Genomic DNA, 25917 nt, shown 5'->3' on the forward strand with positions numbered 1-25917 from the left:
AGCTGACTGTCCCTAAAGCTCTCTGTCATAAGAAACTCCTGACGACTTGGGGGTAGGGGCAATTCCAGGGAACAGAACCAAGATAACTTATTTGGGTTACTGGGCTAGTTCCAGAAAAATAGGGCACAGAAAGGAGTAACTGTAATTCTAAAGACTATGTTTCTGGGTTTGTTGTTATTTTTTCTAGACAATATTGATAAGTAAGTCAATTTAAACTTCTGATTCTGTGGTTTTATTTCCACAACGAATTTCACTGTCATTCTAGCCTACATATGTGTAATTCTGAAAAAAATCTTTAATCTGAAAATTACTGTTTTCTTCAGACATTTCATCTCTCTTGCCCCTTTGGACAGTTAATTCTCAATCCTTATACTTTCTGGTCCTCTCTGGATCATCTGATGCATCCTTCTTTCTTTTTTGACAGTCCACGTACTGATTCTTCCAGCTTTTCAACTGTTTCTTCCCTCTCTCCCATGTTGGTTCTACTATTAACCGCAAAACACAGGGATCACCCATTATGGTAACCTGTTTTCTGCACTCCATCCTTCTTCAGCCCTAACTAGTGAACATATGCAGTCTCATGGTTCCATCTACCATTTCTTCTTTGATGACTTCAATCTTCCTCTTTTGAGCTAATCCCATAATTCTAGTAGTAGTATGACCACTTCTGGAATTTCAGCTCTTTATCTGCCATCTCTCAAAACTGTGGTCCATGCTGATTATCATTCCCATATCAATTCCCATGAAACACTGGAGGCATCCACCCATTCTCCTCCTGAAGAATCTACAATGGTTTCTACAATGAAATCAGTCCTAGTCCCTTCCAGAAGCCAGATAAGCCACATTAACCCAAAAGTGTTTCTCTGATTTCCACAGCACATATTACACATGTTAGCCTCTTGTCATTAACAGTCACCACCTGCTGGCAATCCACTGCATATTTTGTTGCATGGCTGAAAGTTTGTATGCCCAAATATTTTTTGCCCATCAAGACAACTTCCTCCCAGAGAAATTATGTGTAAATAGTCTCCTCTGCTTTCTACAAATATTACAGGGCATAGATTTAAGAATGTATATATTCATTTAAGCCAACCAGAATTGAAAGAAGTACGTTATTAAAGCAGAGAGAAAGGGATGAGAAGGAAAATTCCAATGAAAAGGCAAAAAGTCAAATCTAGGAGTAAATATGGAGGCAACTTGGAGCCTTGGCTAGCTATAGAGAAAAAAAAACCATTTAATAGCAACTATTAAAAGTAGTATTTATTTAATATTTACCAAGGTTAGTTTTCCTCTTTTCTTACCTAATGACAACACAGTCTTAATATTTATAACTTCAGGGAGGCTTTAAAAAATCCCAATTTCAGCCTGAAAAAAACTGGATATTACCTAATGCTACAAAGTTAAAATTTCATCTGAGACTCATTTCATTGTTAATTAGGGATGCTATTTTTAAAAATTATATGGATACATTAATATGTAATATATAAAAGTTGTTTAATATATATGAATGGATATGTGTGTATATATACACACACACACATATATATATGTGGATGCCTTCTAGTTCATTAAAATAAGTGACAGTATTAAAACTCAACATTTTTATATGAAGAAGTAATTTAAAAAATACATTTGAGAAAACTGAGTACTTTTCATTAAAAAAGGAAAAATTTTTAATTTTTTATTATAATATATTTGAGTAGATAAATCTACTTAACTTGATTTGGAAAAAAACGGCTATAATCAATATAAGGAACCTTGCTAAATGGCAGGTACTTAAAAAACAATGCTTAAACTGGTTCATTAAAATTGGACAAAATATTTGATCAAAAAAAACCCCCAAAACAATTAAGACTAAACAATGCTGACAAAGAAAATCAGAAGATAAGAAATACCAGATTAGATCTTGCAGTGTAGTATATTTCTTCTGAACTGTCCAAAAAACCATCACTGTCGGGCTGTTTAGCAGAGACCAAGAAACCCAAGTTATTTACACTTAGACTAAAAGCCACAAAGTCACAAAGGGAAACTGTCACAAGTAAGGTAAGTCCTGCTAACATAATTTTATTAAGGCAAATGCTAAGTCAAATCATATCAAGGAGCTTCTAAAATATCAATAATGCAACAGCTTTGCTCTGTGATGCAGTTATTAAATTAGTACAGAATTTAAATACACGCAATGCCAACTTAAAAAGAGAAACAGAAAACTCCAACTGCCTTAACAAAATACTATTAGCAGTTATAAACATCATGAATAGATTACTTTTTGTTCTTAACCTTCTTTCATCCTCTACATGAATGTTGGGCTTAAGCATTTTAATATAATCATTTAAAGAATTTTTACTTAACACTCCATTCCTCCATGCTGGTACACTGAATCAGAATAACTCCATAATTTAAAGGCTAAAGATACACTTTGTACGTATGCGTTTAGTCAAGTTGGATAAAATAAGCGTCAAATTTAAGAAGAAAGTTCCCATTTCAATCCTTAGTACTTATTCACAGTTAATTCCTTCTCATTACTGAATAGGAAAGAAAAAAATGAAAACTAAAATCTGGAGCTGCAGGAAACTATTTCATTAAGATTAATTTTGTTGCTTAAGTCTTACTTTTTATTCTTCCATAGAATATTATCATCTCAAATATTTGCAAAACATGTTGCTTCCAAGACTGCTTCTAAAAATATATTATCATGTGCCTGGAAGGCATATATAAAACATTAAAAAGAATCATGAAAAGAACTTCATATAGTTAGCAAAGCCTTAAATGAATGACAGATTTGATCTACCATGTATGCCTAGCTTCTCCTGAGTTTTAGTCCAGATCTGACTCTACCCTGATGTTTAGAAAACTGGCTTACACTCTTAAAAGACTGCCCATAAATTCAGTGAGATGTGCTTTTATTGGCCCAACATCCTAATTTAAAATAGTGCCATTTATCCCAATAAATGCATACAAAAAAGCCCCTCAAAAGCTGCAAAACAAAAATGGAGGAAAAAAAAAGGCCAGCATTAAAAACATGTAATCAGAGAATGGTAAAACTAGTTTCTCCTAATTTTGAGAATATTCAATCTCAGCAACACAGATTTATTTTTTATAAATTTCAGAATTACTTACCTTTTTATTTCCCCAAATGCTTTTGAAAAATCAATAACTAGATTTTTTTAGTCAGTACCAATATCACAAAGACTAATTAAAATATTTATTTTCAGTGTTAACATTCCAAGACTTCACTACTTACAAGTTCATGATGTGGTTCTGTTTCCTTCCTTAAGGGTGGATCAAATTTTACCTGGCCAACTAAAAAAGAAAAGTAAAGCCATGATCTGTATCTATATTCTTAAAGACGTAATACTTTTAAGTTACTCTATGGCAAAACATTTAATTTTATCATCTATCATATAGTGATTACAATCCAAAGATTTAAATGAAAAATCTGTTGGCTGAAAAAAGCCTAATAAAGTCTACGTAGGATATTAAAGCTTAATCTGTTAATTCTAGATCTCTTCCATAGTAAAAAGAAAGAAAAAAAAAGATGATTAGCAAAATTACAGTTAGGATCTAACTTGCTACTTTACTGTGACCCAGCACTAACTATAGGCAATCTGAACTCAGGATTTAGGAGGGTAGACAGCAAAGGAGGCAGAGTACTTTTGGAAGCCAGGCTTCAAATGGCCTCTAATGATTGCTGCCCCGCTGGTGTTTATGTGTGTAGTGCCTTCCCACATGACCAGGGCTGGTCTGTGTGACCAAATGAATATGGCAGAGTGATGGCCTATCACTTCCAAATGAGGCTTCTTCAATAGTGGATTCTTCATACCTGTCCATACACAATCATACATCAAGGACCATAAGGTAACTTTTAGTAAGGTATTAAAATTAATATACAGATTTCACCTTGACAGAGGCCTAGTGAACGGCCTTCGCCTACATCTGTCATCAAATGGGAAAATTAAATCTATAATAAAGTTGCATGAGGATAGTTAGTGGATCTACCTGCCTTGTGTTATTGTCACATGTGAACAGGCCTGCTTTCCCCACATGTATCTTTAAAGCAAGTTTTTACTTATCATATTTAACTGAAGGCAGAGAGGATTTCCAAAAGGGAAAGAATGACACCTTTTCTGCAAATGTGTCCATTTTCATATGAATGTTGCCTAAACACCATTTAGTTTAATAAGGAGAAAACCTTGGTTGCATGGAGAGATACCAAGGAACTGGGAACATTAAAACATTATCAAAACCATTTTTCCAAAGCCTGTCTTTACAGTTAACAACATTATTAACTATTCTATCACATCTCACATAAAATCATAAAATATTCTAAGAAAGCAGATATTAGAATATGTATAAGATTTAAAAGCCTCAAATATCAAACTTATAAATTATTAAAAGTGGTGGTTGCTACCACAACACTCTAGAGGGACACGACACCTTTCTTACTGGCAAATAGGGGAAAAGGGAAGAGGTCTACCATACTTTACCTGCCCCCACCAAAGGAAGGGCATATCAGAATCTCAGAAAAACGGGAATACTGACATCTAGTTTTATGTAGCCTATTCAGGCCTATGCAGTTAGAAGCTGAGAATCACTAATATAAATTTGTAAAGAATGATTCAGAAAGAACTGCCCTTTGGAATAAAGAGCCTAATAATATAATTTTTTTAAAAGAACTGGATAACAAAATAAAAGTACTTTATATTAGATTTTCATTAATACTGAAAATACAAAGTTTTCTAAATCAACAACATAGATATCTCTGATCACCATCTGTATTATTAAAGAAATGAGAAAGACATCTTGTAATTGTTTTTTGTATATTAGAAAATAGGAAAAGCTTATATATATGGGTCATATAACTACATAATTGTGTGTGTGTGTGTGTGTGTGAGAGAGAGAGAGATATACTAAGGTTGTCATTTTCAGAAAAATATGTTTGGAGGGAAATTAGCAAATTTAAATCATCTGGCTTCAGATGGAGCTTTAAAAAAGGTAATCTTTTTTTTTTTTTTAAAGATTTTATTTTTTTATTTGCCAGACAGAGATCACAAGTAGGTGGTGGCGGGGAGGGGGAGCAGGCTCCCTGCCAAGCAGAGAGCCCAATGTGGGGCTTGATGCCAGGACCCTGGGATCATGACCAGACCTGAAGGCAGAGGCTTTAACCCGCTGAGCCACTCAGGCACCCTAAAAGGTAATCTTATATATATTCACACAACCAACTGCTGGCAAACAAGTACCAGATCTCAGTTCTGGGCTTTTTGTACAATGCATGGTATTTTCTTTCAAGAGTTTCTTTCCTTTTTTTAAAAAAAAATTTTTAATTTTTTATTAACATATAAGGTATTCTTAGCCCCAGGGGTATAGGTCTGTGAATCGCCAGGTTTACACACTTCACAGCACTCACCATAGCACATACCCTCCCCAATGTCCATAACCCAGCCACCCTCTCCCTACCCTCTCCTGCCAGCAACCCTCAGTTAAGAGTTTCTTTCTTTTAAGAGCATTTTCAAGTAACACAAGCACAAAGCTTTTCTAAGAACTTAATACACAAGTGTATGGTCCAGCCAAAGTTTCAATGGAAAATCTGCAAAGGATATGCAGTATAAAATCCATAAGCCATGATGAAGTGGTTTCTGAAACACAGCAGTGTTAGTGAAAGACGACTGGGCTGGGAAGTTGAGAGATCCCAGGCTTGCTGTTAACGTGGTGTATGACTTCATCCCACAGGTAAATCTCTGCATCTCTGCATTTTTTTTTTCTATTAAATGGTGATAGTGTCTGCCACTACTTATTCAGCTTTTCAGACAAAGAGATAGCTTCATCTTAAAGTATGAAATGTACTATTATCATTACTGACCTAGCTAAAAATTGGGAAAAGTTTCTTTCCAGTAGTTACCTTAAGTTACCACACTGCCTAACTTCACTAGTCATTCTGGATATCAGGTCTCTCAGGATAAATCTTTTTTTTTTTTTTTTTTTTAAATTTATTTGACAGAGAGAGATCACAAGTAGGCAGAGAGGCAGGCAGAGAGAGAGAGAGAGAGAGAGAGGAGGAAGCAGGCTCCCTGCTGAGCAGAGAGCCCGATGCGGGACTCGATCCCAGGACCCTGAGATCATGACCTGAGCCGAAGGCAGCGGCTTAACCCACTGAGCCACCCAGGCGCCCACTCTCAGGATAAATCTTTAACCCATGGAAAACTGTTACCAGAAGCCTCATTGCACTAAATTAGCATTCTATGTCACAGAGAATTAATGCTTCCAAGAAGAAAAAGGAACTTTAGGCACTAGTACTGCAGATTCCTGCTGGCAGAGTTTTCACTGGAGGGTTGACAGTACAGATTCCATGTAAATGAAAGGTCTCAGTGGGCCCATAACAAGGGTGTCCATAAGAAATACCTGGGGGGCTCTTTTAAAAGATTCCTGGGCTGACTCAAGACCCAGTGAATCAGGATCTATGGAAAAGTGGGGCTGGAAGCCCACTTTTAAAGGTGCTCAGGTCATTCAGATGCTGAGCTAGTTTGCAGATCTTTGCACCTCTCCTTGCTATTCAAAGTGTGGCCCTGGAACCATAAACCCCTACAGAACCCGGGAGCTTGTGCGAAGTGAAGGACCTCAAGCCCAGCCGCAGATCCATGGAATGGGAAACTCCACTTCCACAAGCTCTCTAGGTGAGTCACACACCAGTTTAAGAGGCACTGCTTCGATTATTCTGTCCTGCCTGGTCAAGGAATTTTATTCCTCTTCCCAGACTGTAACAACATAAATACATCCCACATCCCCTCTCTTGCCAAAATTCCCCGGGGAACAAGGTAAAGGAAATTTTTTCTGCCTTAATTAAACCCTAACATCTAAAAAGATTTACTAAGAACGACTAATCGGAAGAAAATGAAGCAAAAAGAACTGTAACTAAATTACAACTTGAAATCTTATTTCTCATTGTTAAATTAAGAAGCGTGTATAGTATATACTTACAGTTTATCTCTGAGCGTGTTTTTTCTTCTCTTACATTTCTACTTGTTGAGTGAATTCTATGCGGTACAGCAACAAGAGGCTAGGAAAGACCAAAATCAATGACATGTGGCATTTGACAATCAAGTCACAGCCTGGTCCACAAAATTACTTAAACGTGAAAGAGATACTCCATTTTATACAAAAATGGGACAAAATATAATGAATCTGTGATTTTTTTCTCCCTCAAAAAGAAGCAACTATAAACTGGGAGCTTCTAAGATTATGGATATATTTTGTCCACAGCAGTTTCCCAATAAATGTTCTCTGAGTTGAATATATATAAATATATAAAATTGAGTGTTTCAATAATTCAACAGCAGTTCAAAAGCTGCAGCTTTCCTTACTGCTCAACAGAACTGTTTTAATTTAACAAATCTGCCTCAAGTTCTTTTACCAAAAACAATGAGATAAATAAAATGAATTGATGCTAAAGGTATTTGTGATCTGTAGTCCTTTTACTTAGTAAACATAATTTTCACCCCTTTATGTTTTTTTTTCCTTGTAGGAATAGTGCTCTATTTTCTTTCCTTTCACTGTATTAAAATCTCTGCGTATCGCCACACTTAGAAACATTCGGGCTGGGGGGAAGAGGTGGAGCGGTGATGAATTCTCATTGCTGTATCACGGACATTCCTCCAATCTTTTGGGGAGCACAAGGGGCCATATCTGCAAAGCCTCTGAAGCTCCATCAGAGCTCATCCCATACACTTTAAGATCTCACCTTAAGAGGTGATGCCAGCATCTATTTCATGTACCAAACAGGTTTTTTTTTCTGCATGTGAAGGAGATACACTCTTAGGCATATCTTCTTGGAAAACGTAATTCATAAACACTTGAGCTCAAATGATCAAATTCGAAAGGCAGATCAAGAACAGGACCCAAGTTATTCTCAGTATAGGCACATCTCGGGAAATAAATATGAATCTAGAAGACCCAAATACTGAAAATACTGACGTAGAAAAATAGTAGCAAAAGTCATTTCAAAACGGAAGTATGTAAACTTGACACATACAGTGATTCGTTGTTTACAAAGCGCTTTCAATATACCTGAGCTTATTTTGTCTTTAAAATTAACTTATGAACCTAGTACTAATCTTCATTTTATAGATCAGAACACTGAGACTCAAAATTAGGGTGCTCAGCGAATTAGAAGGAGAACTGGGGGAAAACCCCTGGACTTCTGATCACAATATATAGTAGCAAAAATAGGTATCATGTCAGGATAGTCACACAGATTGCTATCATCAGTGAACATGAATAAAGTCTACGACTCTCTATGAGAACAGTTTTACTTTCCCAGCTAAAATGGTTAGTTGTAAAATTATTAAATCTTAGAATGCTGTTCACAGTAAATGGATTAACATGTAGGAGAAGAAAATTCTATCAAGTAAATAATCTATAGAAGTTCTTTCTGCAAAAAAATGAAACACATTCATTCTCACTGGTTCTAATATTTTAAGTAACAGTGCACTAGGTAAACATTAGTTTTAGTATTTTTTTCACCTTCCTTATACATTTAAAACCGACAGTAAGAGAATTTTTAATATTTTGACAAAAATTTTTTAAAGTCACAGAACAACTGTGGTTTTCGCCGCTGATTAGATTAGGATCACTTTGCAGGGTGTCTCAGCTTACAGGGTCATTTCTACAGTCCTGTGTCACCATGCAAACTCTAATGATGTTGAATGATGGGAGAAGAGTTTATAAAACCCAAGTTTTTACGAAACAAAAGTAAGCAAACAACAAAAATAATTTTTTCTTATGATAAGATCAGTAATTCTTCATGTTTTACTTTTCCAGGTTAAATGGATAATTGTAAAATTATTAAATCTAAGAATGCTGTTCATAGTAAATGGATAAACATGTAGGAGAAGAAAATTCTATCAAGTAAATAATCTATACAAGTTTTTTTTTTGCAAAAAAATGAAACACATTCATTCTCATTTGTTTTCAAACTCTTTTACAAACCTTGAACAAAAGGGGGCAGATAGCTAATTTAATTACAGCTGTGTAGTGATGGCAAGCTAGAACAATGGTGAATTGATAGGTTCTCTCTGACTTAAGATGATGTGCAACTATCTTTCTGACTACTGACAGCTATCATTCCCGCAGTACCATCAATGAATTTTATACCATTTTAAGTACCTTCCAAAAAGCCTGTCAGGCAGGGTCAAGGCTATCCACAGCAGTTACATACCCAATAACAAAATTCTGCCATGTCACATTTACTAAGCTTATTGTTAGGTGCCACAATTACTAGCTGAGCTAGGAATTTTAAATATGCCAAAAGAAGAGAAGCTTCCTTTAATCTCAATGCTTCTATCACTAGTTACTCTCTAACAACTATACTGGCTTATTTTTAAAATTTCCATAGTGGATAATTAGGGTTTTAGTCACTAACAAGAGCAATCCTATACTTTCTACTAACTACTAATAATTCATCAGGTACTGTACAAGGATATTTTTTAAAAGAGGAAAACCGAATCGCAATTTTGAGTATATTCTAACATCTGGTTTAAGTGCTTCCCATTTGTGTTCTCTCTTATTGTGGACGATTTATTTGGCAACATCATCTGAAATGACTACTTTGAAATAACTATAGTAATTTCACCAAGTGGATTAGATGATCGTGCTTTGCCATTTCAGAAAATAGTCACCCATAAGAAGCCAGTAAGAAAAACCCTGCACATGACTTCCCTAAGAGAGGCTGAGTCAAAGACTTAATTATTTCCTTAGGAGATTTTCATTTAAACTAGACCCAGAACTTCAATGCACATACCTATATACATATGTGTTAAATACACTAGTTGGTAAAGACAATTCCTACCTCAGGATCATCATCATCAAAATCATGGTAAGTGGAATGATCTGGATTATTCACTTTATCCAAAAGTTCAATTGCCAAAGATCGTGTCAAAGGTTGTGTGACAAATGGGTGCTATAAAAGTAACATAATACAAAACACTCATTAGAAACCTGAGTAAACATTTTATTTTTTGAAAAAAGACGTATTTCAGGGCAAAAATAATACCTGTAATAACTTTTCAGCAGTAGGTCTTTTTTTTGGATTTTTGGTAAGTGCCATTTTCACGAAATGATGAAAACTATTTGACCTAAGAAATTTTGAAAATCACAGAATTTTAAGTTTTATTTCTTTTTTCTACTCATGATTATAAAGTAAGTAACACAAAAATACTTACCACTTCATTTTATCCTTTAGTTTAGGAGGCTGAAAATTACTTTTTGTCATTAGAAATAATGCTCTGAAAAATCAACAACAAATTACACAGCATTTTAAGATTTCACATTTTAATATGTAATATAAATCTATTACTATTAAATAATACTATTACTACTAATGATGTAGAGCAAGACTGAGAATATTATTTGTTCATGATGTAACAGGCAGGGGGAGGGGATTACCCTTAATCGGAGTAAAGAGTTCTCCAATTATGATACACTGACCTCATTGGGTGTAAGTCAAACATAGGCGGCTGAAGCTCAGCTAGTTCTATGGCAGTGATTCCTACTGCCCAGAGATCGCAGAGCTGATTGTAACCCCCTTTCCTCTCAACAGCTGCGACTTCTGGTGCCATCCTGAAGGAAATATTCCAGGAGAGAAAAAAAACGAAAATAAAAAACAACTTCTATTTATTGTATTGTCTTTCATATTCCCATCAGAGGCACTTGAAACTAAGCTGAGGCCTATTTAGACCCTGATTATCTGAAAAATATGTAGTATATCAAAGATCTCTTCCAAGATCGTGACTTTGTAAGATTCTCCATCCCAAGACCCTACTGGTGACTCCTTGGTTACTCTGCTATACCAACTATAAAGGTTTATAAAACTTTACCAATTATAATATAGCAACACATCCTATATTTGTCCATATCTCCATCACTTCCTCTGTACAATTCTGCACAATTTTACAGAGAAATAACACCTTGTAATAAATGTTCTACAATTTTTAGCTCTACCTACTTATACCAACAAATTGCAATCTGGCCTCTGTTTCCATGTGACCAAAACTATTTATTGGGGCATCAATAATCTTAATTTAGTACGTAATTCATATTTACTATAAAGTTAATTGACAGTTTTTCAGTTTTATTATAATGGTGGAAATTATAAAAATGAGTGTTTGCTTTTTAAAGCTGTATTTATATAAAGGAAAGTCACTCAAACTTAGTTTTCTTTTTTTAAACTTTCCTATATAGTCTTATTCTAATGATATTTCTATAAATTTGTATTTAACTGATTTAAATTATACTAATTCTCAAATATAAATATTTTAAATCCTAAACAATAGTTTTAAAAATAACCAACTCTTGGGGCACCTGGGTGGCTCAGTTGGTTGAGCTACTGCCTTGGGCTTGGGTCATGATCCCGGACTTCCAGGATTGAGTCCTGCATCGGGCTCCCAGCTCCTTGGGGAGTCTGCTTCTCTGACTTTCTCCTCTCTCATGCTCTCTCTTACTCATTCTCTCTCAGATAAATGAATAAAATCTTTAAAAAAAATTTTTTTTTAAATAACTAACTCTTAATATCAAAAGAATGATTTAAATAAGTAGCAAATACACATCTGTCTTCCTAGTATGATTTCAGGCAAGTCAAATTAAGTCAGTTGAAATCAAACACACACACACACACACACCCTTTAGTTTTCACAGTGCTTGTTCTTAAAATCTTTCTAATCCTAAAGTACTTCTTAAAAATATTCAAATTATTATAAGAAAAGTAATTTTAAAGTATATCAGTTATTACTTTACAGCTGTGTAGAGATGGCAAGTTAGAACAATGGTGAACTGATAGGTTCTCTCTGACTTAAGATGATGTACAACTATCTTTCTGATTACTGACAGCTATCATTCCCACTTTCCTATTATTGCTGGCTAGATTCCAGTTTGCTGGGGGGAAATGCACTTGCAGAGAATCAAAGTGCATAAAGCTGGTATGCCTGGTTTGCCATGTTAGATGATGTTCTCCATTCCTCTATAAAATACAAGTGAAATTGTCCAGCTGGTGTACTTCTACTTCTGCCAGTTAGGCTGCATGCTTACCACTGTCAACTGAGTTCATCTCTGAGTCTGTTTATTCATTATATTATGCAAATAAATAAATATATATATATGTTATATAATACAATAAATAATATTATTTGTTATAAAGAACTGATTTGTTAATGAAAGTTGAAAAGAGTTATGAAAATTAAAGTTAATGCTTCCAAAAATCCTGTTAAAGACAAGTTTCTAAAGACAAAACCAGAAGACTGGCAAATTAGGTAAAGAATATGACAACTGCAAAAGACTAGGAAGGCTAGACTGTATAATTCCATTTTGTATGACATTCGGAGAGAAGGCAAAACTAGAGAGACAGAAATCACACTGGGTGTTGACAGAGGCTAGGGACGAGGGAACAGAATTTACTAAAATGGGACAAAAGAACACTTCCTTGGGTGCTGGAAACCTATCTTTTATACTGATTATGGTAGTTTTTCTCACTACCACAGCATACAAGTTTCTCAACCTTGAGAGAACTAAATACAGAATAAGGCTGAATACTCATACATCGGCTCATACATCGGACTTTAAAAAAAGGGACATGCTTTATACGTCCAAGTTATCACTGCATTTTAGAGAAACACAACCCAGAAAATACAGCTGAGGCATCGCGGGTATTGTTTATATTATTAAGACAGAACTCTAATTAGTGAGCCAAAGAAAAGGTCCCATGGCAAAGGAAAAAAAGTGCACTCATATGCCTTAAATTAAAGTAAAATGTTTAAGGTATATATATGTATTAAATTTTGAGATGTGCCACTGAACAGACATTTTTTATTAACTGAGTAACTGCTAACCTTAGTCACTTTGGACAAGAGATTTCATTCTGTTCTACATCCCTAGAGTTCATGTGGTAAAGACATGATACTAGAAAGAGAGATGAAGTGTGATAATTGTCCCAAAATTTACTTTGCCTAATTCACAATTTCACAAGCTCCCAAGATAGTTCTTACTTTCTTAGAAGAGAAATAACATTAGCTTTTAATCTCTGAAGCTGGAGTTGGAAATCAGTTATCAACAAACATTTACTAAGTATGTGTAAAAATCATGCTGGACCCCAGAGAGTCAGTGAGAGTTCCTTTGTATCAAGGTTCCCGAAAGCCATTATCCATCTTTTTAAAGCCTTTTGCTCTTAATGAAAATAAACATGATAAAATATTCCTTGGCTGTGTACTCCATCTACAAGTGTACATGCCTAAATTGCTTAAGCTACCGATTATCTTCTTAATCTGTTTAATCCTAAAAATTTTGGCCAGTCTATTTTTTTTTCAATAGATGCTATATTTATTCAATAATGATAGAATAACAAAAAGTTAAAATGTCAATTAAAATACAATTACCAATATGGTGTACCAATAAAAGACTTCCGTTTGGCGATTGTAGCTGTAATCTGTGCAGATACTCCAAAATCAGCTATTAAAAAAATAAACATTTAGAAAAGAAAGCTGAGGGAAAGTAAAACTATTTACAGTAACATGAGAAATAACTTTTAATAATTCTTTTCATTAAACTAATTTCATAGAAATGAGATATTCTTAAACATCACATTAAAATTTTTAACTTTTATGGGTTAGCACTAAAATATCACAAAGTAGTCAGTTTCTATCACAGCCAAATATATTCCCATATATCCCTGCATAAAATCAAATGACAATACGTCAAGATCAAATAATTTTGATGAGAAACAGACAGCTGAGAAAATTTAAGCTGCCAGATTTAATAATATAATTTCAAGTTCCCAGGACCTAAAATTCAAGGAGTATCATTGGAAGGGATGGTAAGTAGTAATATATTCCATTTACTTCCTGCCACATTCATGATGACTGCCATCAAACAAACTAATAATCTACTGGCAAATCTACCCTAGCTTGAAAAGACATCCAAATAGAATATTCTACGAACTCTCACCTCAGCAATACATTCTAATACCAACACCAATCACTACCAGGAAATCTGTTTTTATGTTGGATTTGTTGCTATTCTTTAAGTACGCTGAGTTCTAAATATTTTCTAGTTTTTAACTGTCATTTCTAAGTCCTTACCTACCAAGATCTATATAGGATGTTTGCCAGGAAGGTACATAATATTAACATAAAATATAAACTGCTGACAGAAACTGTTCACTAAGCCATCAATAGTTAAGATAAATGCTTTTTTCATCTTTAGAGGAGGTTTGGAAAATTTTTATTACATGTTAATTTTCAGCTATATACTTTTAAATCTGATTAGTTGTATTGCAGGCTACAGTTCAAAAACGGTTTTGTGTTTTTACAATTTTTTAAAACTTCTGATTTATCTTATAGTAATATGTAATTCAAAATAACTTTCTTATTTATTAAATACTTCACTTAACACCTAACAGCTATGATCTTATTTATAAAAACTACTATACTATACATGTTTGCAGTCTTAAACTTTCAAACTTATTTAGGGTTTAAACTCTATTTCAGTCATAATCAAAAGTTACAAAACAAAAGGTATGGTTTGAAATAAAGTAACAACCAACATCGGTATTACATTCTTATATAAGTAATACTGTATTTTATTTTAAAAGCTAATGTAAAGGATGTAGGATTGCTGGTGCAATTGATTTTTTGGCTTGGTTTGTTTACCTTGTTTTTTGGTCACAAGGTAATTCTGTACAGATTATTCTTACCAAAAGTCACATTCCTCAAGTTATAGGTAAAAGGATCTCTAAAGAATTATTATTTTATTGTATCTTTAAAACAAATCTGTCGTATGTGAAGATCAGACTTTATCCCCATTAAGGGAAAAGGAACCAGATATAGAGAGGTTACATATGCCCCGTAATGAGATTTTCACCTAAAAATACAGAAATGCTGAGGGAAAAACCTAGTCCTAGCAAAGCAAAATACAAACTTATTATGTTCTTGAATAAATTGGAACAAATGACAAAATTTTAATTTACTTACCCAATTTTACATGACCATTATCCGTTAACAGAATGTTAGCTCCCTTCAAAGTGAGAACATTTTAAAGTAAGAAACATTTTTTCAGACACAACATACAATAGACCAAATTTCATATTTAAAATAAACACAAGTAGCAGCCTTAGACCTAGAAATACTTAAAAGTTTAAAGTATCCCCAACTAAAGTGTTACACATCATTATATTCACAGGAAAACTTACCATCCACATTTTAGTTAATCTGACTATTCTTATAAAATTTCCACCTTGCAAAAGGCTGCTATTAACACAATATGAATGTTATTATAAAAATGATGTATTTTTCATCTAAATGTTAGTTTCTTACTGATTAAACACTGTGACTGCACTAAAATACGAACTTATATTGGCATTTTCACTTCCTTCTATTACATTTTAAACTTGTTATTTCTGTTCAAAAAATCCACAAATTTGCCTTCATAGGAATTGATCATTGATGAAATGGTGCTGGTCTTTAAGACTGAACCTTGCTGCTTAGTACATGGGGCTGTCTATCTTAACATGTCTGCCCAGTGTTTAGGCCTGTTCAGAAGATAAACAACTAGCCACGGGCCCACCAAATCAAAATGTCACCTGTCTACATGACTGTGAGATAACAGGAAACATAGATTGGTTTCTCCCCCCAGTTTCTGGCATGGCCCTCTGGAAAACCCTAGTAAGTTCCGAAGTGACAAGAGCGCTAGGAGCATCTTTTGTTCTAATATATGATCTCAGACCCTGGTTCTTGACACAGTGCTCTTGAAACACTTGTAATTTCTGGGGTGACGGGAGTGTCTTCTTGTTCTAATGAAGCAACTATGAATGGGCTTCTGCACAGCTCCTGGATAAGGGATGGTCACTGGAAAGACCAAGCCATGATTAGAAGCTTGGAATTTTCAGCCCTGCCCCACAATCTCCTGAGAAGGGAGAGGAGCTGAAAATGGAGTTAATGACTGATCATGCCTAAAGAGGAAGACTCCATAAAATGGGGTTTAGAGAGCTTCCAGGTTGGTGGAGGTCCTAGGAGAGGGTCATGTCTGGAGAAGGAATGGAATCTCCACACTCCTCCCACATACCTTGCCCTATGAATCGCTCCCATCTGGATGTTCATTGGTATTTCTTGCCAAATCCTTTAATAAACTGGTAAATGTACACAATTTCCTGAGTTCTGTGAGCCACTCTAACAAATTAATTGAATCCTGGAAGGGGTCTTTGGAACCGCTGAGCTATTCAGCCAGATGCTCAGAAGCACAGCTGATAAACTGGGCTTGCAAGCTATTATCTGGAGGGTGTGTATTTGTATGTGTGTGTGTGATGGGAGAAGGGACAGTCCTGTGGGACTGAGCCCATATCTGTGGGATCTGATGCTACCTCCAGGAAACAGTGTCAGAACTGAGTTAAACGGTATGCACACCCAGCTGGTGTCACAGAGAACTGCTTGCTGTGTGGGAAATCACCACACGTTTGGTGACCAAAAGTGTCAGAAGTGAAGTGTTCTGTGTGAGGAAGTAAAGTAGACTCAGGAAAGAAGCACACAGTAGGGAAGAACTGGGCTTTTCCCTATACAGAGAGGAAACAACTCAGTGTTTTCCCATTACAATGACCTAGTCGCACTTTAGCCACTCCTACTTCCTGACCTTAGCCCAAGTAACCACTTCAATAAGCTCAAAGCTTTTAGAAGAGGTAGAAATACTGTGTCCCAAGATGTACAGTCTTTTTAAATTTTATTTTTTGCCTTTTTATAATTTTAAATGAACAAGCGAAAGCAAGCAGGCTCTTTAATCAAAGGTGCCATCAATCACGTAATTATAGACTTAAACGAAAAATACTAGGAAACCCTTTCCATCCAAAAAAAGAGGAAACCATAATGTAAGACTGCAACACCTGATATTACTGCAGCACTATGGAATAATGGGAGAAACAAGAAAAAGGAGGGACAAAGGACTACAGCAAGGAGTTTTTTTTTTAAGAGGGAGGAGGGGGCAGGGGCAGAGATAGAGAATCTTAAAAGCAGGCTCCAGGCCCAGAACCTTACAACCCTGAGATCATGACCTGATCCAAAATCAGGAGTTGGGCACTCAACTGATGATATAGCATGGATTTTAACTTGATCTGGGCCCCAGCTATCTAGATGTCTGCCACAGTGCTCAGTTTGGTCTCTCCCCAGCTCCAGGTAAATTTTCCTAAATTATGGTCTATATCACAACACATGCATCTATGGGCTTTGAAGCTCCTTTCCTTCCACCCTTCCTTTCCTCTGTCCCTGAGCAACCAACTGCTATTTTAAGCTCTAGGGTTGTAGTAACAAATACAGTAAAAGATAAGAGTAAGTTCCAGCTCTCGTGAGGTTTACACTGAATAGGAGAAAGAAAATCTAAAAATGAATACACACACACACATGAATGGACACGAGCAATGATTTAAAGGCAGGAAGAGGTAAGTACTTTAAAGACAGTGGTATCTGAGCAGAGATCTGGATGAAGTGAGGGTGCAGAGCCATGCCAAAATCTGGGAGAAAAACATTCCAGGAAGAGGATACAGCAAACACAAAACCTTGGTGCCAGAATGAGTTCTACATATTCCAAAAACATCAAGTTTGGTGTGGCTGAAACAGAATGAGTGAAATGGAGAGGCATGTGAGATGAGGTCAAAGAGAACAGCAGGGGCCAGATCAGGGATAACCTTACAGGGTTGTATAGTTAATTAAAAAAAAAAAATCTTGATTTTACACTGAGTATGGTAGGAAGCTAAGGTGGTTTACAAACAGAAGAGTGATGAGCTGTGATTTAAAAAGATCACTCTGGGGGTGCCTAGGTGGTTCAAATGGTTAAGTGTCTCCCTTCAGCTCAGGTCATGATCCCGGGGTCCTGGGATCAAGCCCCACATCCAGCTCCCCTCTCAGGGCAGAGCCTGTTTCTCCCTCTGTCTGTGCCATTCCCTCTGCTTGTGCTCTCTGGCTCTTTCTCTCTCTATTTATTTATCTCTCTCTCAATTTCTCTCTCTTTTTATCAAATAAATAAAATCTTTTAAAATAAATAAATACACAAATGAATAAATAAAAATAAAAAGATCACTCTGCTTGCAAGCTGGAGAAGTGACTATAGAAACATTCAAGCAGAGCACCTGGAAGGCTGCTAGAAAAGTCCTGGTGAGAAAGAATAAATCGGTGGCTTAGACCAGGGTGGAAATAAAGGTGATGGGCTGAATTTCCCCAGTTAGGCACAAACTCTGAAGTTCAGCACACAACTCTTCGTGTAATGGAGCCAACCCCATCTCTTGTTACTCTCATACGTTCTCTTCAATAAAACAGTAAGGCTTTTTATGCTCCCCACAATGACCGCACACTTTCCTGACATTGGTATCTTTGCTTCACTGTTCCTTCTGCTTGTAAGGCACTCCAACCTCCACTTCGGACAAAAATCTATCAGACTTTTCAGATCATCTAGGTGCTGATGACACAGTACCTTTCTTGATTTACTTCTGTTATGATATCTTCTCCCTTTGAACTCCAAAGCTCTTTGCTTATGTCTTTTAAGTGGCTTATAAAAATTACTTAAAGTAAAGGATCTTAGCAGCTGATATGACAGTCCACTGAAATTTTATGCAAAATATGAAGTCTGGGCATAAGGACATTTTCTGAGAAGAGAGTCCATGGCTTTCAGGGACTCAAAGAGCAAGAGGATATCCACCCCTCAAAAGTGAATAACCTTTATGTCAAAGTAAACTTCAGAAAACAAAAGGGGGAAAGAAGTAGGAGAAAAGATGAACAAGGAAGAAGGTAAAAGAAAAATAAATGAAAGGAGAAAATACTAAGTTGGGAAAACGGCAGAATGTTTAGAAATAACTTCAGGAGTCCTGCCAGAGCACCAAATTTACCACAGAGCTAACCCCTGCATATCCAGTGCACCTGCTCTCCTCTGCCAGTTAAATCAACGACCATCAGAAAACGGTACAGTTGAATTTATCCATTTTGAGACATTACTAATGATATTTCTTTAAGACCTCCAAAGTTTACTGTAATATTTGAAGCATGATAGGTTCTAAAAATTTAATGGAAGCTGATGACCTAATCTGCTTTTTACCAAAAAAAGTAACTATAGATAAAGTAATCCGGGTTATTATAACACTAATCCACAAATGTATACTTTAAAAGGGTAAATTTTATGGCATGTGAATTGCATCTCAATACAGCTGCTATAAAAAAAGTAATAAACCTCGGGACACCTGGGTGGCTCCATTGGTTGAGCGTCTGCCTTCAGCTTGGGTCATGAGCCCAGGGTCCTGGGATTGAGTCCCACATTAGGCTCCTTGCTCAGCAGGGAACCTGCTTCTCCCTCTACCTGCTCTGCCTGTTCTGCTGGCAGCTCTTTGTGCTTCTGCTCTCTTAAAAAAAATCTTAAAAAAAAAAAAGTAATAAAACTCTTAAAAGTATCACTCAATTTTATTATAGTGACATATTTCAGGTAAGAAATTCATCAAAGAGATTAAGACAATTGTTCAACAGTTTGAGCCGAGTATTTAAAAATGAGAGATGCCATTAGGTTAAACGTATGATATATACCTTTATATCTCTGTGCATTTTTCCTTTACTGTGAAGATAGTATAATCCCTGGAGTTTCAAAAAACAAAACACAAAAATTAATAAAACTTTACTACAGAGCATATTTCGGGATGTAAAGTGATTAATGGGATTAATGAAATAAAAAGCAGTTTCTGCTTTTTATTTACTCATTACAGAAGGTCTAGTGGTAATCATTATTTTACTGAAATAGCCTAAAAAGACAAAAGAATCAAGAAAATGAAAAAGGCAAAGCTCAGCAGGAACCACTAATTTTCTAAAGACAAATACTTTCCACTAAACTCTGCAAATAGTCTGAAAGAACATTTAAAAAGTATAAATGCAGTTAGTATTAGAAAGAGTTTCAATTCCTGTAAGAGTGCTTAATTTTCAAGCATTTCTTTGGTATTAAGAGGAATATAAAAATATAAAATAAATCCAGAGCACTTAAATTTTAGGAGGTCATATTATCACACTAAGGGTTTATAGTGTTTATCTGCAAATATAATTTTAGTTTACTATACAAACAATTAAAAATATATTAAAATCCAAGAGTTTATCAAACTAGAATGCTCTACCTTTACTTAACAGATAATGCACAATAATTAAACTCTGAATCCAATAAAGAATGGTACTTTTTAATTTGCACTGGACCTACCTGCAGTGTTTCTCGGCTAACATATGCAATTTGCAGTTCTGACAGAGGTCCTGTTACTATAAAAGAGAAGAAAATTAGTATCAGTGAATTTAGTCAAAGCACATTTTTCAGTAAATGGTGAAGTCTTACAGGTTCCACTAAGCAATAGTCTTGATATACCTAAACAACTGTAGTAAAATGTAAGCTCCACGAGGGCAGGATTTTTTAAATCTGATTTTTCTCATTGTTGTAGCCCCAGCGTTTAGAATAGTGCCTGGCATGGGAAAGCTGCTAAATAAATGTTTGTGGAATGAATAAAGAACTGAAGTAGTCTCTGAAATTAATTATATTATCATTTTTGCACCTCATTGATCAATATTACCTTTTAAATGTTTAAAGAAATAAATCATGGAGAAGAGGCTTAGCTAGTTTTTATTAAACTTTTCTAAAATTGATATGTAATACATGTATTAAGGCTAGTTTTGTTTTATTTTTTTAAAAGAGGGGTGAAGAGAGGGGGCCTGGGTAGCTCAGTCAGTTAAGCATCTGCCTTCGGCTGGGGTCATGATCCCAGGGTCCTGGGACTGAACCCCATGTCAGGCTCTCTGCTCAGCAGGGAGTCTGCGTCTCACTCCCCCTCTCTGCTTTCTCTCACTCACTTTCTCTCAAATAAATAAATAATTGTTTTAGAAAGGAGCGGGGCAGAGGGAGAGGGAGAGAGAGAATCTTAAGGAGGCTCCATACCCAGCACAGAGCCTAAAGCACGGGTTGATCTCACAATCCTGGGATCATGACCTATGCCAAAATTAAAAGTCGGATGTTTAACCAACTGAGCCACCCAGGCACCCTGTTTTACAGCTAGTATTAAGTCAATATTTTCCCCCCTAAGGTTATTAGCTTTATAGCTATAAAAATAGTATGTTCACTATAAAAATCCAATCGATAGACAAGTTTGGAAAGTAAAGGTCTCTTCCTTACCCATACTATTACTCAATAATAGGCAATATCAATAATTTGGCCTATAGCCTACCAGATAATTTTATGTAGAGACATATTTTAAATAATGTATGTACAGATCTCCCAGAAGAATATGAATGGAATCATAGTACACATACAATTCTAAAACCTTTTTTCACTTACCATTGACAACTTTCTATATCAATACACATAACTCAATCATAATATTTAAACAATATTTCTCTGCATCTATCCACTACTGAAGACATTTAAGTAGTTTTCTCTTTTTCCCTACTAAATCACTTCAGAATGAAGTCTCTTCACATTAGGTGGGAGAGACTATTCTAAAAATTGAATTAAATTCCAACGATGGAATCTTTTGCTAGATAGTAACCTCTTCGAAAAATGTTTATTTGGGGGGTATTTGTTGTATTTTACAATTGTGTAAGAGAGAAATCTATTTCACTTAGATTTTCTTAAGGACAAGTCTGGGTTTGAATGTCTGAAGGTAAGTCATATTAACTAATTCTTGTGGTTTGTAAGCCCCTCTCATTCAGTAAGATGGGCCTCCTTTCTATTTCTGTTTCCACAATATGGCAAACACACTGAAAACCCTGAAAACAATACCTAGATATGACAGAAAAGAGTATTTTAAATAAGCTTTTAAATGCCTAGCTATGTTAAAAAGTTAGAGACTTTCCCAGGAGCCAAAAAACAAAAAGGGAAATGAAAATCAGAATGGTAAAAATGTGAAATATTCTAGCTATCTCTAAAGAAAAGGTCAATCTTGGTAAGCTGGCGCTTTAGTTTTATCCCCTACATGGGGAACAGAACAGAAGAAAAGGCCACTGAACTGTAGAGGAACAGTTAAAACAAATATGCTCATAAAACCAGAACCTTCAAAGGGCTACATCTTCACCTGAAAAGGGTAGACAAGGAAAAAAAGACCAAGGATTTGGTATCATGGATAGGATCCAGATAGGAAAAATATCTTCCAGATTCTGTCACCACAGGCCTCTTCACTCAGGTTTAGGGTTCAAATATACTGGATACACTGGGGTCTTGGGATCACAGAAAAGAAAAACCACCATAACCACCACTGTGGAAGAACCCATTCTCAAAAGCCATATGGTATTCCTGTTGAAAATGATATGAGAATTCAAAATTATTAAATAAGTGGGAAGAAATTCACCATAAATGACATAAAAGAATGTGGGAAACTGTCAAAAGAACAATATTAAACAGAGGGAAAATGTTCAATGGAAAATAGAGGGGAAAATGCATTATAATGGAACAATGAAAGGTTCCAATGTTAGTTCCTCAAAGAAAAAGTAAACAAAGGGAGATAAGAAACTCATGTAAAAATATAAATTCAAAATGTATCCCCTTCACACACCTGTGGTAATTTAAAACATGTCCATGAATGCTTTGATACTTTCCACCTCAACTGTTTAGAACTTAATTCCCTTTCTGAGTATGTCCTGGACAGAAATGATTTGCTTCTAAAGAACAAAATATGGTTGAAGGGACCATATACAACTTCTGCGACTACATCATAAAACGCTTTATGGCTTCTTCTTTGCTCTTGGAGATTGCATGCCCGGGGAGGCCAGCTGCCATATTGTGAAGATACTCAAACTGTCCTATGGCCAGATCCACACAGTAAAAAACTGATACCTGCCAAGACCCATGGACCTGAAGCTTTCTGCCAAAAGCCATGTTAAGTGAATCAAGGTGAAAGTGAATTCCTGAGCCCTACCCAAGCCCGCAGAGGGCCGGAGTCCCAGTTAATAGTGAAGCCTGCAAGTTTATGAGAGAATTTGAGCTAGACTTGCCCAACTAAACCATTCTTGAATTCTTGACCCTCAGAAACTGGGACATAGTATTTGCTGTTTTAAGCTGCTAAATTTTGGGATCATTTGTTATATAGCAATAGACAACTAATACAGTTCCCTCTTGTAAGAAGATTTAAATTTTTAAAAAATCCTATGGAGTGATGGAAATAAGAGCAGTAAAACAAATTATAAAAATTGGTTTAGTGATATTTCAGAAAGTGTAAGTTAAAAAAAGAAAGCAGAAATAACAGGGGAAAAAGCAGGCTTTGCAAATTTTGCATGACAGATCAAAATATGCTTTGTATTACACATATAAAAAAGCAAAATCCCACAAGCATTAGGGTTATTAGAAAAGAAGAACTTCTCTGTCACTAGGTGAGGTAACCCAAGTTAGTACACTACTCCCACAGAATGACAGTGTGATAAAGAGAGAAGAGAAAGAGAAACACAGAAAGAAATGGAGGTATCTGTCTTATGCAGCTGTCCAAGTAGAGAGCACTACAGATGGGCCAAAGAGGAGTATACACATTGCCACAAGAAGGTCATTTGGCGGCAATCACGATGAAGTTAAGAGTGAATAGGGACTGGGGTTTGATAAGCATGTAAATCCCTTGTATATATATTTGAGAATATCCAGGGTGTTGTAAAATTATTTTTTCTTCCATTGACCCAGCAGCCAATCAGTATAAATAAATCAAGACTAATAAACTCATATTACTTTGCTACTTCCAACATTTGGTTGAAATGGAATGACAACAGTCATGACAAAAATATTTCTGTAACAAAAAACTGGTCTTCTTTCTTATTTATGAAGTAAGCAGAACCAGACACCTAAAAGCAAGTATATATATCAGATGGAATTACTTAACAATCTGAGAAAAACTGAAGAAAGGTATGCTTAAAAACTAAAGATGCAGGGGCACCTGGGTGGCTCAGTGGGTTAAGCCTCTGCCTTTGGCTCAGGTCATGATCTCAGGGTAATGGATCGAGTCCCAAATCGGGGCTCTCTGCTCAGCAGGGAGCCTGCTTCCTCCCCCTCTCTCTGCCTGCCTCTCTGTCTACTTGTGATCTCTGTCTGTCAAATAAATAAAATCTTAAAAAAAAAAACTAACTAAAGATGTATAAGAAGTAATGAAAAATTATAATAAGACACAAATATAAAATGAAGGGAGACTTAAAATAGAACCAAATACTTTCTAGAAATGAGAAATACAGTCACCAAAAATTAAAACCCAATGGATGTACTAAACACAGCTGTATAATCAGTGAACTCTTCAATGGTTATGTGACTCCTCGGTGCTCTAATGAGGGATTAAAAAGTGCAAAATATACAGTTGATTTTTAGAGACACAGAGAAAATCTAATATATATCTGACATTCTAAAAGGAGAGATCAAAAATACTTGGGTAGAAAAGATTTTAAGAGATAATAATTGGTAACTGTCCAGGCTCGATGAATAAATTAAATCCTTTCTGATAAGCACTTTAAGTCCTAAGCAAGAGAAGTAAATGTAAATCCATGTTTAGATACTAAAAACACCTGAAATTTAAGAGGAAAAAAAATCTTAAAATCGATTAGAAAGGAAGATTACCTGAAAACGACTAATACATAGTTAGAGTGACAGAAGATACCAACAACTATAGAAGCTAGAGGACACAGGTCTAATATCTTCAAAATGCAGACAGAAAAATATTGGTCTATGCCCCACTTAACCTATGACTGAAGAATGAGGGTCAGAGACCGGGAGTGCACCCATAGAAGACCCAACTGAAAAAAACTTCAGGACAAAGGAAATTAAACGAGTAAGTATGAGAAAAAATAATAGATAAATTTAGTCCCAACTAAAACAAAAAAGGGAAATAGCTTTTTGAATAGCTTCCATAAATACTGTATTGTCCTGCAATGCAAAATAATGCCAAGTATTTCTCAATTTTCACTGAATCTTTGAAATCAATGTCATTAATAAAAAAAATTCTCAAATATAAACAACAGCCATACTTAAAAAAAATATTCTCAGAAATGAAGTAACTTTTTATGAAGCAGAAATGCTCTCCCACCTGGCTTTCAGGGCTCTCTGTATCTGACCCTATTCCCCAAATACAGACCCCACACCAATGAAAGTAATCTCACGTGTCACACCTTCACAGACAGCACTGTACTGCTGTTTCATCTCCTAGGACGCACTTCTACCTCTTCTTTCTACCCAGAGTTTATGTATCTTCTAAAGACCAATTAAAAGCTCATCTTCTTCATTAAGCTTTCGAAAACAATTCCAGAAAATCTATCATTTCCTTTTTCTCATTCCAGCTGTAGTTAGTAGTACTTCAATACTATTATGTCAATCTTTATGATTAAGTAAAAGCTCTAAGAAGTTACATACAGTAAAGTGAAATGAAACAAAGACAGTAAAATTCCTATCCAAACAGTCTTTTAACAAGTGCTTTATTACCATCAGCCCCCAAAATTACTTAAGAGGCCCTAATGGGAAAATGTGAGCCCGAATCCCATATCAAGAAAAACGAAGAAATTTTCCAAAATATTTTCTGGTAAAATTGACATATGACTTATTAAAACAGTATTTTATTTTACATTAATCAAAAAGCACAGCTCCAGTAAAAGAAGATACCTACTCTGCAGTCTGTGACAATTACTCATTCACAGAAGCAGAATGGGACAGAGAAAGAAAGACCGTGAACACTGTTACTGTACTTTACAAATCTTTCTTACATACTTCACTGAAATCTCAATAAAAAAGGCTTTAATAATTTTAATTCCCCAGAATCTAGTATTTTAAAAGGTCAACAATTTAATTGATGTTTCTTGAATACATGAGAGCAAAATCAATTATCTTTGTATTAATACTACTCATGTATTAACTGGTTATTCTTTTCGCTTAACCATCAAGGCCTTT

The 25917-nt window shown here is 35.4% G+C and overlaps 1 protein-coding gene across 1 annotated transcript in view; it reads right to left on the bottom strand.

Moving 5' to 3' along the window:
* Positions 1 to 1776: 1776 nt before the first annotated feature.
* Positions 1777 to 25917, bottom strand: part of MAP4K3 (mitogen-activated protein kinase kinase kinase kinase 3) — a 137044-nt gene continuing 112903 nt past the window's right edge. The window contains exons 5-15 of the mRNA XM_082743252.1: positions 20236 to 20291; positions 19581 to 19628; positions 15006 to 15048; positions 13413 to 13485; positions 10477 to 10608; positions 10212 to 10274; positions 10043 to 10124; positions 9839 to 9949; positions 6973 to 7051; positions 3242 to 3300; positions 1777 to 1958 (exon numbers count right to left, since the gene is read on the bottom strand). Of these exons, the coding sequence (XP_082599378.1) occupies positions 1878 to 1958; positions 3242 to 3300; positions 6973 to 7051; positions 9839 to 9949; positions 10043 to 10124; positions 10212 to 10274; positions 10477 to 10608; positions 13413 to 13485; positions 15006 to 15048; positions 19581 to 19628; positions 20236 to 20291 (827 nt within the window). The 3' untranslated portion in view covers positions 1777 to 1877. The remainder of the gene's footprint in view (positions 1959 to 3241; positions 3301 to 6972; positions 7052 to 9838; positions 9950 to 10042; positions 10125 to 10211; positions 10275 to 10476; positions 10609 to 13412; positions 13486 to 15005; positions 15049 to 19580; positions 19629 to 20235; positions 20292 to 25917) is intronic.

Source organism: Mustela nivalis (assembly GCF_964662115.1).
Source record: "Mustela nivalis genome assembly, chromosome: 8".
Lineage (NCBI taxonomy): Eukaryota > Metazoa > Chordata > Mammalia > Carnivora > Mustelidae > Mustela > Mustela nivalis.